Raw genomic sequence first — 14,604 nt, 5'->3', positions numbered from 1 at the left:
GCACAGTTACAGTTAGACAGGAGGAATAAGTTCAGGAGATCTATTGTGGGGCATGGTGATTATAGTTAATAATGATATATTTTTGAAAAATGCTAAGAGTGATATAAAGTGTTCTCACCAAAAAAATGTTAAATATATGAGTTAATATATTTGTTAATTATTAAAATAGTTAGATTTAGCCATTCCACAATATATATATACTTCAAAACATTATGTTATACACTATAACTTCATATAATGTCATATGTCAATTTTTTAAAAAAATAAATAAATTTGGGGAAAAATAAAACATAAACAATAAACCCTAAATATTGTATGGTCTTCATAAGGCATCAAATAAAAGAAACTCAATGGTCCAGTCCTGAATTCAGAAGCAAAACAAAGGTTTTAAATAAAGAGTGTTTAAAAGTGTACAATATTTGCTATGTTACAGGTACTTTATATACTTAATCTCATTCAAGTTCTCTGGATGGTATGTGGAGTCTCTGGCAAGGCCTAACAGGAGAGTTACAGCATGGACCTCTTGGGTTCTGAAGCAAGGCCATGCTGTCTGTGGCGGAGAACTATTTGCCATTTGAAATATAGCTCCTACTGGGTATTATCAGTTCCATTAAGTCATTTGTTCCCAGGAGGGTGAGCTCAGAATATCAGTGCTTGCTGTAATGGACAGCTCTCCCACTACACACCCACTCAGAGGTAGCTCTAGATGACAGTGGTAAAAGGAAATCCTTCCTACAGGCAGAATGTGAGCAGTGCTCTTGACTGTTGACTTTGTATGTTGAGAGAAGTAGCTAGAAGTAAGACTCATGGTCAGTGGTAAATTATTTGGTCAGAGGGATGAAAAGAATAAACTTGGAAGATTGTAGAAAAGGAAATAAGAGAGACATGTAAAAGGACCCATCGTAGTAGCACAAAGTGAGCAGTTTTTATATCCCAGGTTAATGCCTAGCAGGCAGTATCTACCACAGACAAGGCCCTCCATAATGAGATAAACTAGTGATTTATCCAGTGGAGGCCAGCCAGGCACTTTCTTCTGCCACCCCATGCTTACACGATGAGCATGAAGAGATTAGCTATGGTGGGAGGGATAGCAGCTATGCATGGGCCCAACAGAATGGATTCCCTCTCCCGGTGGCTGATTGATCAAGGTTCTGCCAACGCTGAATGGCAGCCCTCCCAACAGCGGCAGAGACCTGACTGAGCCCTTACTTTGGCAGGTTAATGGAAATTGATGATACAAACACCCTTTTCCTTGAAGAAAGCAATGAATGATGCCTTCCTACTGGAATTTATATCTACTCTGGATGTGGATTTTAATTCCTTCCTTATCAAAATGCTTCCCAGAATGCCTAATCTATCCTTGTGCAGGGTAACCTGTCAGTTCTTCATCTTGGACCTCACACCATACACTGTTTCTTTCCTTCCCACTGCTATTCTGCCACTGCAGCATGAAATGTACATGGGACTCCACTCAGCATTCATGCACACACAATATGGAAGTTCCAGGGAATCAAGGCTCATGGGCCACCCCAGAGATGTGAGGGACAGTATCCAAAGGTTAAATGCTTTCCCTTTCTTCTTTTGTGAAGACAGTTTTGCAATGCATTTCACAAAGCATCTTGGAAGATCCCCAAAGGAGCAAACCCCAGTTACCTGAATTAGAAGACAACACTTTAATACCACCTCTTTGTACTATTGATCCTCCTTCTTTACATATTCCCAAATAAACTATTACACATAAGTCATTATTTTTTATGCTTTGTTCTTGGGCATATATAATAGCCATATTCAAAGATGATTTGAAGCCTTCCAACATATTGTTACTATTATAACTAGAGTCATAATTAAATATGACAAGTTTTAGGGTGACAGATTATATGTTTTCTTTGAGATACTATGGCAGAAACTGGCTAGTTGTTCACTGAACTCACTTTCCCTTCTACCATGTATAGAGCTAAACTTTATTTTTCAGCTTCCCCATAGGTAAGTGCAAGTGGAAGTGCATGTACAATATATTTATGACTGGTTTGCAAAAATCCCCACTGTAATCTCTTCTTCTGCATCTGCAGGATGAAATGATGAGGAATGTGAACTTTGAAGAGGGTACAACCACACAGTAGAAGAATTTGTAATCAATAAGTAGCTGTGTAACACCTAAACTACTCTAACTCCCTCACCCCATCCCACACCTTCCCTTTGTAATTATATTTTATGTGAGTGAGAAATTAATTTTTGTGTCAGTCTACTGATATTTTATATGTTATCAGTTTTATAAACTAGTGGTAGCTTAGCCTATATAAAAATTGGCACTTTGAAGTAGGGGTACTGCCATAGTATAAACCTGAAATATACAGAATTGTCTTAGTGGTTAGGTGGTGAGGAAATGCATATTGGAGCCTGGAAAGATGGAGATCCCTTTTTATTTTGCAGTGACAAATCATTTGGTACCACTTGAAAGGGAGATTGGATATCCACCCAATCAGTAGCATTAAGTAAGGTGGTTTGAAAGAGCTGGTAGTATGAGTTGATCACTCTGGTTGCATTGAGCAAAGTTTTACAATAAAGAGATGAGCTCAGGTAGAAATTGATTGGTTTTGGTTGGTTTTCAAGCAGTGATCAGAGGGAGTCTATTGTTCAGATTAATTTAAATCATTAAATTAGAGAGAGAGGCATGGAGGTGAGGAAGCAAAGACATAGGCGGACTTGGGAACTAGGTCAAGAAAATATTTTTTTATTGTGCATACTGGCACATGTAACTGACAAAAGCAAGTATATCAGAAAGTTAACATATTTTTAAGAGATTAAGTTGCCAATGAAGCCACCAATATTCTTGCAAAAAGACTATGACTGTTAAATACTTTAAAACAATTCTTAGTCTCTCAAACTTGCATGAGCAAGACTTGGTCTATGAGAGCTCCATGTTCCCCAAGGAGGACATACTCCCCCAAACCTACTTCACATGTGGCCATGGAGAAAAATGGTCAAGGAAGAGCCTTTCAGAGGACAAAATAGGAGCCACAGAAGGTGGTTCTTCACAAATATTTGATTCAGGGTCTAATTAATGAAATCCACACTGCCAGAGAGGCTTCACAGTGCCTACAATAGGATCCCATTACTGTGTGCTCTTGTTCTCTCATTTTTCCTTATTTTGAATAGGAGTTTTTATTGAGGTTGTGCTGTCCCTGATACTATATATACACATATAGTATATGTAGGTATGTGGGTGTGTTTGTGTTTGGTGTTTGCGTTGGGGGGAACGTCACTGAATAATGAGTCTTTTTAGTTCATAGTTTGCCTGTCTACTGTAAGGCACCACAACATTTGGATTAAACATCATGCAACATCCTGGCCTTTGAGTTGGCTATGACTGGATATAAATTTGAGAAATATTGAGATGTCTCCTTTAGAGAAGGGGTAAGTGTATTCTCGGTGTGAAGAGAAGAATGACATGTATATTTGGTGAAAGGAAGGGTAAGATGTGGCAAAGACTTACTTGGTGATTAATAACCCCAGTTGCCTTTCCTCCCGGAACAAAGCTAGACTCTCCCTCCCAGACTCCTTTGAGATAGATGTGGCCATGTGTCTGCGTTGGGGCCAGTGGACTATGGGTGTGTGCGATGTGTACTGTTGCCACTACCAAACCATAAAATGCTCCTTTGTGACTGTGGAACATGCTATCCTCCTGTCCTCAGCTGAGTGGAGAGAACTTAGAGGTCCTACACGCAGCATGTTGAAAAGAGGCTAGTCCTCCAAATGACCATTCTTATTGCTGATTGGACTGTATGCTACCGAGGGATAAACTCCCACTGTGTAAAGCCTCTGAGCTTCTGGAGCTTATTTCTGATATCACAATCTTAAAATCAAAAAGAAGACATCAAATAGGTGAACAGATAGTTGGATCTGAAGAGAGATCTTCCCTAAAGATTGTAAATCAGTACAATCACGGGTGATGATGGTGTGGCCATGGATGAGATCTCCTAGGGGAATATTACAGTTACTTTAGTAGAAAACCTACAGTGTAGCCCTGTGACACAGATATTAATGAACCAGTTGGTTAAGCCTACAAGGTAGACAGAAGAAGCATCCAGAGTGATCAGAGGAATGAGATCCAAGGGGGTAGGGTATATCAAGAGAGAAAAGGATATCAACTATTTTTAAAGATGGCTTAAAATCCTAAGAAGACAAGGACCTCCAGGATTTCTGAAAAGGATGTGGTTCATAACCAGTCGGAAAGCTGCTTTTGTGAGTGGATCTATACCCAGAGGCCAGACTGGCATGGGTGGATCCGTGTGTAAGAGATGAAGAAGTTGAAACAGTGAACACAGGCAACTCTCATTGAAAATTTGGCTGTGAAGGGGAAAAGGTAGGGTGCTAATTAGTAATAATTGAATTTATTTTCTTTTCCTTTTCATGCAAATAGAGATTCTTGAGTGGGTTTAGAAATGAATACAATACTTCCATTTCTGTTAGTATAACAAAATTAGAACCATGACCATCATCCTACCACAAGTATATGACTAAAACATGCTGAATGAATTTCAGATGAGATCTTCAAATGTAAAAATAGCATTTAATAAAATTCAACATTCAGTGTTTAAAGGTGCTTTTCAGTTTGTGAATAGAAGAGAACTTCCTTATTCTAATATAAAGGATCTACAAAAAACTTGTGACAAACATCATACTTAATGGTAATGGTGAGAAAATCCTCTCAGATCAGGAACAAGACAAAGGCATTCACTATCATCATTTACATTTAACATTTTTCTATGAGTACTAGGTGTTACGGGGAGTGAGAAGAGGACAAAAAAGAAAGGAAAGACATGAGCATTAAGCAAAGGGAACAAAACTATGATTATTGAAGATCATATGGCTATCTACATAGGAAGCACAAAATAATTCAATAGTCAGAATTTATAAATTTGCTGCATGTAAATTTACGTATAAAAATTAATTGAATTTCTGTAGTCCAATTACCAAGAGTTTGAACATATAATCTTAAAAATATATGACATTCAATAGCAATCATAATATTTAGCAATACCTAGAAAGAGCTATAGATAGCCAAAGCTAGGCAAGAAAATTGAGAAATTATTTTTATTGAGAAAATAATAAAAATGTATTAGAAGAGAGAAAAGAAAACTATACGTCCACAGACTGGAAAGCTGAATATTATTTTTTTTAAAAATAGGCAAATGTCTGGCAGCAACTACAGGGCAGGGGAATGGAGGGGTGCTGGGCACAGCTCAGGGCATCAGAGGGTGGGGATCAGGCAGCTGAGAACCTGACTGTCCCTCAGAAGAGGGGAAGTGGCGAGAGGCAGAAACACACATAAGCAGAGGCTCCTGGACACCTCTCACATGCTCCATTGTTCCACTGGGTTTCATTTGAGAAACACAAAGTGAAGGATAAAATTATTAAGAATTTCAAGACAATGACTATAGAGCATTAAACCCCAAGCCTGGGGTGCTTCTGAGCACAGAGCCTTTTGTAACTGCACTGGATGTAGGCCCATGAAGCTGTTCCTACTGATACCCAAGTCCTGCTACCATAGAATATGATTGTATCGGTTTACTGGGCATGAACATTTTTAATATCTCAGTGATTCTTATGTTTAGCAAAGATTGAGAACTGTCCATAATAATAGGAGATTAGCTAACAATTACAGTATGGCTATCCTATAGGATACTATACAGTCTTTAAAAAGAATTAAGCCACCATATAGGGACATACTTGGAAATGGGTCTACCACATCTTTTTAAGTTTAAGAAGCATGCTGTAAAGCATTATGTATAGTTCGATTTCCTTAAAACATTTCTGTGTGTGTGTGCATGTGTCAGGGTGAGGGAGGCATGTGTTTGGATGTATACATGGTATTCAAGGTATATGTGTATTGCAAGTAAAGAAAAAAGTTCAAAAGAATATCAGCAACTTTTTTAATATTGGCTATCTCATAAGAATGGGATTGAGGGAAGAATTTATTTTTATTTTTATATTCTTTACATTTGTTTAAGCATGTATCATATTTCAATTGTTGTTTTCCATTCCCTGTAGTATTTACTAGAGATAGGTCTTCTAATTCTTCTTCTTCTTCCCCCTCCTCCTTCTCCTTCCCCTCCATCTTTCTATCCTCTCTGTTTCCCTCTCCTTCTTCTCCTTGTCCTCCTCTTTCTTCTCCTTCCTTTTCTCCTCCCTCTTCTCCTCTTTCTTCTCCTTCTTATTCTTTAAATTCTTCAAACAGAAGGAGCTGAGTCTTTAGGGGAAGTATGGTGGTATTTTCATATCTCCTTTAAGTGACTACAGCTGGTATTTTAAAAGAAAGTTCTGGGCAAGGCTAAAAAAAGCACAATAATGGATACTTTAATCCTTTCTGTTTCTATGGTCCTCTTTATTAACCCATTTTTCTGTCTTCCATTTTTCTCATCTCTCTATCAGTTCTAACTGCCACAAATTTACTCTGTGCAAATTCTCAGGCTATCACAGAAATGTATGTCTGTTGTGAACCTGGAGGTCAGCGGGTAAGTGGCAGAATATGGTTTGTTCCCGACGCCCTTCTGCCTGAGTCTAGTCCTGCACACAGGAACAGACAAGGGCTCTTCAAAGCTTTGATGTGAGAACAAAACTATGAGGTTATGACTGGCTCATCTTTGGAGTGTACTGAACAGACACAAGCTTGTTTTTGTTACCATTTCACAAGCAGGAGAACATGATGGGCTCCGAGTCAGCAAGCCAGGGCCATGAGTGTACCGCAACCCAGTGTAGAATCCTGGGCGAGCCATTTAATCTCTCAGTTTCCTTCTCCTGTGGAAAACCCAGCCAACGGTTCATGCTCCATCATCCCAGCCAACGGTGCATGCTCAGCACCATCTTGGAGTATTCAGCGTAAGTATGAGCCACAGATTACTACAGCTACATGAGTGATCCCAGACAAGACCATAAGAGGAACCATTCAGCTGAGTCCAGAACTGTGAGCAAATGAATGGTTATTGTTTTAAGCCATTAACTTTTGGGGTGGTTTGTTCCTTAGCAATATATACTTGATATACCCAGTTATCTGATAGGATAAACCTATGCTGTTGACATTGAAATCAATAAATGATTAAGAGTGACCTAACAAAAATTTTAAAAATTGTACCGCTTTCTGCTAGGTGAGAAAAATAGCAAATACATAGAACATAATCAGAAAATAGATTTTCAAATGCAACAGCAAACACACAAATGTCTTTGTGAATAAACTTTCTGTGCTGGATTACCACTTTGTACTGTATAGGCAAAAACAAGATATACGTTTGTGTATGTGTGTGGGTATACACATATATGTTAATACATACACAGAGAGAGAGAGAGAGAGAAAGAGAGAGAGAGAAGGAGGGAGAAAGAGAATTTATTTGGGGAACTTACGAAAACATGATTTTCTATGAAGCATATGCTGGAAAATCTTGCACAAAGATTCCTCACTTTGCGTAATGGTCCTGCAGGTACATTGCACATGAAGGACTGTCCCAAGGGTACCGATGTAGGCAGCTTTGCAGTCATCACTTCCTGAGCAAATGAGGTCCTGTTTGCTTAAGGTGCTGATGCAGGTCTCATCTTCATGGCACTTTCTAGTCACGTGCTGCCAGCATTTTGACTGAAATGTACTATAGCGCCTCCTGGATAAAGAGTGAAGAAAAGGAATTAGCCTCTGAATAATACTATTTCACATTAATATATGATGCTTCCTCACCTAATGAAAGACCGACATAAAACAAAATACCTCCTGGATGCCAGTACATAGTTGAAAACTAAATTTTTACATTCAAACATCCCAATAAAAAATGTGGAAGAAAAAGTAGAGGAAACTTGTGAATTATTGCCCTATTGTGATGCAAGACAGAGGCTAAATTTACTCTGGATTTTCCTTCATTACTAATGTTATTTCCATGGGTGATGATTTGCAGTATGAACTACTTGAGAGATTTATTAGCAATTTTCAAGCTGAATGTAGCTTTGTGGCTAGCATTTGGCTACTGTCTCACACCAAGTGATTTCAAATAACACGTTCGACCTTTCAAGCCAGTTATCCCACAGGATGGGAGGTATTGTACACTTTCTCAACATTTCTAAGCAGACTAATTTTGAATTTACAATGAGCTTTGAGGGTTTATGGCAGCCAGAGCTAAAGTAAAGGGTAAAGGAAAACATTATGAGTTTATTTAATGGCCAAGATAATCCTTTAGAACTATATCCATTCATAAGTTTTCTGACTATACATTTGATACTTGCTGTAACAGTTTTGAATAAAAGTCTGGATAATATACAATAATTTTATTTTTGAAATTTTTATGGTAAGAAGATCTTCTTAATGTAAACAAGAATAGTAATAACTAAAATTACTTTTTACTTTTTCTTGAATAGGTCACCATCAAACATGCATGAAAGCTCTGTGAGTACATGACATTTGTCATGAGCTTATTTTTCTGTATTTAGTAGCAACTCTGCTAAAAAGACAAAGCCACATTGTTTATAATAGTCTCATATTTAAGTCATCTTAAATGATAAACTTTTTAATATAATGAAATTGTATTTATTAGTATTAAAAAAATTAATATATCTATTATTATAAAACTTTTTTTTTTAATTTCAGCTCTTCATGGGGGTACAAAAGCTCAGGTTATATACATTGTCCATGTCCCACGCATCCCCCTGAGTCAGAGCCTCAAGCGTGTCCATTCTCCAGACATTGCGCCTGGCACTCACTATAAAACTTTAATGTAATTAAATATATTGACATTTCATTATATATTCAAATGTATTGGATAAAATATATTTAAATAAATTGAAATTTAATATAATGGAAATTAATGGGTATATATTAAAATTTATAACTAAGAAAATACAACAAATTTCTTAACACATAATTCTGATGCCAGATGAACAAATATGTTCCTTTAATGCAATTAAGAGTTATATACAGGATGTCATCTAAGTATAAGTTTTGAAAATGTCAGTTGTCATTTAGAAGTTAGGGAATAAATCTGCATCTAGATGCTATTTATTCTTTATCAAATATGTGTTTTATGAAGTTTAAGCTCATGATTTATCTACTGGTGGATGTTATTTCATTCATAAAATGTCATGAAATGTTGCTAAAAGAATGAACTAGAGAATATTTAATTAAAAATTTTTATAAAACACTTTAGTAAACTGGATACCTAAATCATTTGAAATTAAAATGTTTAAATGTGACAAAAAATTTATATTAAAAACTTTTATCTTAAGTTTGAAATATTTTGAGGTACAATGTTTTCATTATCTGTATTTTCTTGATTTTCTTCAATTTTTAGTTTTGGTTTGTTCAAACAATCAAGTATTTAAAAGAATAATTTTTATGAGGAATTGAGTATAGTATTTTGTTTTTATTCTTGCTTTCAATTTCCATTTACATTGCAAAATGTAAGAAAATGTGCTCTGTGTAATTTCTGCACATGGAATGTTTTACATTTACCTTTGTAACCTAATATATAGCCACATTTTTTAAATGTCTCATACCATTCTAAATAAATGAATGTATTATGGAAATTTGCTTTTAAAAAGTAGTTGGAATTTTTTCTAAGCAAATGCTTTTTTTCACTACTTTTTTGAGTTCATACATATGCAAATATAATGCATTATAACTTTATATGAATTCATAAATTTCTATAAGATTGGCAAAATATACTCTCACTTCCCAGTTGGTATCTGTATTGGACAAAATTAATGGAGATATTGCCTTTATATAGCCTTCTTTGGCTTTTTCAAAAAATAAAGGAATGTCAAAACTCATCATGAATTGAAGAATCTGGAGCAATGATAGAAATTCTATTTTAAAACCAAAGTACACTGCTTTGCCCAAGTACAGGCTCTTCTGCAAAAAAAGGCAAATGATAAAGGACTTATCATCCTCACTGAAGGAGTGGTTTTCCATTTGGAGATTTTTTTTTCATCTGAATTACATTAGCAATAATTTAATATGAATGCTGGAAATCTCCCTAAGGCAAAATTTCCTTAGGAAAATGATAGGATTTGCCTTTTCATGTTGGCTGCCAGTATTGAATAATATTTCCATCACCTCTATAAAGTACTTATTAAAGGACTATTTGCACATGGTGAAAGGAAATTGAAGACACACAGTCCTTACTCTCTGAACTAATCTAAGAAAGAAATTATGTAAGAAGAGATGTATATACATGCTTTAAAATATTAATACAAAAATTGAGTGCATAATATATAAAAGTGGAGGGAAATAAGATAACATCTTTGTAGTGCCTATCCTGTTCTAGACCCCACACCACAAAATATTTTACTTGATATGGAATCTCAGAAATATGCTCTAAAGGTTGAATGCTTCAAGATAATTAGGTAGCACATACATCTAGGGCCGTGGCATTAGAATCAGGCAAAGCTGGGTACTCATGTATGGTGACATACGGTATTTTTACAGTGATTATTTAAAAAAAAATAGCATTCCAAATATATACCATGAGGTAGTACTCAGCCATAAAAGAGGAATGAAATAATGTCTTTTGCAGCAATTTGGATGGAATTAGAGACCATTTTCCTAAGTGAAGTATCTCAGGAATGGAAAAACAAACACCAAATGTACTCTCTAATAATTTGGAACTGATCAATGGGCATACATGGGCAGAGAGAGATGTGAAGGTCATTGGAAATCAAAAAGGGGGAAGGAGGAGGGAGGTAAAAACCTACCTATCAGGTAAAATGAACACTATTTGGGTGTTGGACACACTGGTAGCCTTGACTTAAGGATTATAAAAGCTATTCATATAACAAAAACATTTATACCCCCTTAATATTTTGAAATAAAAAAATAGTCTTCCCTGGCTCTGGCTGGTTAAAACATTATGAGGTTTCATTGTTAGTGTAGATAACAGATAGATAAATAGATAGATATGTAGATACCTAGATACATAGAAAGTAATAGTTTATTTGTGGTAAGAAAAGTAGTATAATCAAACATTGACCACATTTCATTGAATGTAGGAGATATCATTATTTTATGTATAACAAAAAACATTTGTTGGCACTTAAATCATGACAAATGTTTTCTTGTCGTTGACCTTAGGATTCATTCCAAATATGTCAAGGAAGTTAAAATGTGTAAAAAAATTAAATCTTAGAATCAATTTCTCTAATAAGAATTTTTTGAGATGATAAATGAGTTTGAAAAATATAAATTGCATTATAAAATTATTTTATCATTGCCTTTATTATTCACTCAAGAAAAATAATTAATGAGCCTTAAAATAACTGATACACATTTGCAATGATGAGATCCTTGAATAAAATTTTCTTAAGAACCTTGACATCCTAGGTGATTAGTTGAAACAATGTCAACACTCTAGCACTCTGCTTAGATCTTTACCCTTTTTTTCACAGAATGTGTGTTTTAGGGAAGCAATTATCTTTTTTGAGAAATGTTTACAAGATCTGGAACTACTTTGCAAGTTAAAATGACAGAGATTAAGAGAGTCTACATAGTTAAAAAGGCAAAAGAAAGCAGTTTACCAAGAACCTTCAGGAAGTTGATATCATTAAATCTTTTAGTCTTTTGCCAGTGGTTGAAGCAAGGTGACAAATATGCCAAATCTTTGCTCTAAGCCATCACACACTGAGCTACTCCTTCATACAAAATGTCTATTTTGATCTTTAAATGAATTTGATATATATGGAGTTTTATTCATTTATGTAAAATTAAGTAAAACAGTCCCTAATAGAAGGCACTAAGGACACAAATAAATGTAAAGAATTACTCAAAAAATAAGCAAAAGATGAATCCAAAATTATATGGTTTAGTGCTGGTTGTTAAATAAAGCTCCTTCCACATGATGACATCAATATTACAAATAGTTGTGACTCATCAGAGTTATTCTTTCCTACATCTTTCCTTGCTCTTGTCCAAAAGGGTGCACTTAACTGTAGATTTCTGACCACACCAAAGATAAATTCAACTTGAATATATAACAAAATGTGTTAATGAAGATCCTAGCAAAGAAAAGAAAAAAGCCAAAGAGTGTGGGACTAAATCTATGGTTCCCAAAAGTGGTTACCTGGATAGGTGTACAGTCTAGTCTCAGCTAGCAGAGTGAAAGTTTTAGCAAGGAAGGCAGATCATTCATAACGCTGCTAAAAATTCTCTAGTACCTCTCCGTTTTACTTGGAGTAAAAGCTGAAGTCCTTGTGTGTCCCTTAAGGCCCTACATGACCTATGCTTGCCCACACCTACCCTGTTAAATCTTTCACCTCGTCTCCTATTGCCCTCTGCAGGACAGGCGTGTGTGTTTCTTATTCACTGTTTCCTAGAGTAGTAGTAGGTACTTGATTAATATTTTTCTCTGAACGAACAGATAAATGACTGACATTACTCCCCCAAGAATTAAGAGTTTGAAGTTGGGAAGAGGACAACCAGTAGATTTCTGACTTCATGGCATACATGTATGCTGGGGATGTCCAAACTGTACTCAAACCACCTTCTTCTTCGTGAGCTCCAGCCTAAGACAGAAATGTTTTATTCTGAAGTTTGAAGAGTCACCTTGCCAAAATTCTACAACATTTAACAGCCTTATATAATCACACCAAAAAGCATATTAAAAAGCAGATCTACAAGCCAGGTCTATTAACCAATTCATTAGTCTATGTTGAATATATAATTTCATTAATAACTATTTTACAACTACCAAATTTTGACATACTGAATTTCTTTATTCCGAAAAAACCTATCCTGCATTTGAATTCCAAAAGGCTACTACACATGTACCACAGATTCAAAATATGAATTGTCTGGCTTTATTTACACCATGTTGGATGATGGCGGGGACTCTCACTGTAATGAGATCAAGTGTTAGGACTGGACTGTAACAAATAAGGTGCCTAAATAAGAAAGTTAGATATGCATGTTTTTACTCACCTGCATAATTCATCATTTCGGCAGCTGTGAATTACATCGAGGCAAGTAGGGGGTGGAACTCTGTTCCCTGCACATGGCTTGCCGTGAAGAGCTTCTTTGGACTGCTGACAAGGTATATCAGATTGAGCACAGTCACAAAAAGCCAACATCTGGGCAATGTTAAAAGGCATATTTTGATAGAAGAACCGTATGGCTGCTTGGCAGTGTTTCACATCACACGGATTTCCATTTGCTGAACAAGCTTTAAGGTAAGGGGCCAACTGTGCATTACAGACCACATCCTCCACACACGCCTCTGCCACTTCCAGACAGGACCAGATCCCTTTGAATCCTGAAAACAATGACATGCCCAGATCCTGGAAAACTAAACAGGAAGCTGTATATACAGAAACTGCAAAACACTGTGAGAAGTCTGTGAACAAAATACAATGATGTACTGATGTGCTATTTTTGGCAAATATTACTTTTTTTTTTAGGGTAAGTATCAATTTACTGAGACCTGAATAGTGGACTATTGGAATCATCTTTCACCTACACTGGATACATATTGTGATGTAGAGTGATGGGAAGTGTGTAGGGCCAAAACTGAGCTGAAGGAAAAATCTCCCAGTCCAAGTTTCTCAAAAGTAAACAATAAATCTTCAGAAACTGTATTTGAACTATATAGTTTATGGTGAGTTCATTGGTGAAGGCACAATGGTTCTCATTCTGTTGTACTTTTTATTGTGGGGGGGCATTCCTGAATAAAGTCGCCACGTAGTTATACTTGCATATAACGGATGTCTACATTCTGGAATATACAGGTATATATGAATGCCCCCCCACCACATGCACAGGCAAAAACAGTTGGCCCTAAATGATTTAAGTGATCAAAATATCCATGAAATGTAATCAAGACTATTTTTTTAATCATAAAGTATTCCTCAGCACATCCATAGATGATGAGTGGGCAAAGGAGTTCCTTTGATATGTCATTACTGGAGGACACGTAATGATTTTGTTACATTTTGTTGTATTAGAAAGGTTACACGATTTATTTTGAATTAGTGTAACTTTAAGAAGCCTGGTAATTACATTTTTAAATTATATTGTCTAGTATTTGCAATCCAGATCAAAAGTATAATTTATAAATGTTACCATGATGGGAAAGAGTAGTTAGATCCAATTTAAATTTGTCCTCTTTCATGTCATCTAGAAGGAAAACAAAGAAAGTATTTCATTACTGAATGATTTTCTAATCTGGGAGAGAATCTGGGCTACATTTATAAATAAGTAAACAAACAAAAATACATACAAGTTCATATAACACTTATTTAACCCTTGATCTTCAAAATCAGTGCAGTACAAATGAAGAAAACAAACCTCTGTAATATCATTCAAGTGGGGTAAACAGCCCTGCTCCAAGGATTCAGTTACTTGGATATTTAAACAAATGCTAACAGCTAGACCATGTACACTGAGGTAAACAAAGACTTATCTGGGGAGAAAAAACAGAAGAAATATTGTCAGAACCCTCCCCTGCCCCAAATCCCATCCTAGTGGGATCTTAATTAGATTGAAATGCAATATAAAAACTATTTCTACCTCTGATTATCTCATTGCGCAAGAGTTCTAAGGAATTATAATTTTAGAATTGGAAAATCTCATCAATGGAAGTGCAT

General features: G+C 35.8%; 1 protein-coding gene across 1 annotated transcript in view; it reads right to left on the bottom strand.

The window, feature by feature from the left end:
- Positions 1 to 14,604, bottom strand: part of GFRAL (GDNF family receptor alpha like) — a 58,551-nt gene that overhangs the window by 24,237 nt on the left and 19,710 nt on the right. Inside the window, exons 5-7 of the mRNA XM_045542217.1 lie at positions 14,081 to 14,134; positions 12,944 to 13,274; positions 7,399 to 7,649 (exon numbers count right to left, since the gene is read on the bottom strand). Coding sequence (XP_045398173.1) covers positions 7,399 to 7,649; positions 12,944 to 13,274; positions 14,081 to 14,134 — 636 coding nt within the window. The remainder of the gene's footprint in view (positions 1 to 7,398; positions 7,650 to 12,943; positions 13,275 to 14,080; positions 14,135 to 14,604) is intronic.

This window comes from Lemur catta, chromosome 2 (genome assembly GCF_020740605.2).
Source record: "Lemur catta isolate mLemCat1 chromosome 2, mLemCat1.pri, whole genome shotgun sequence".
In the NCBI taxonomy this organism is placed as follows: Eukaryota; Metazoa; Chordata; class Mammalia; order Primates; family Lemuridae; genus Lemur; species Lemur catta.
This window is presented reverse-complemented; position numbering and strand designations above follow the sequence as displayed.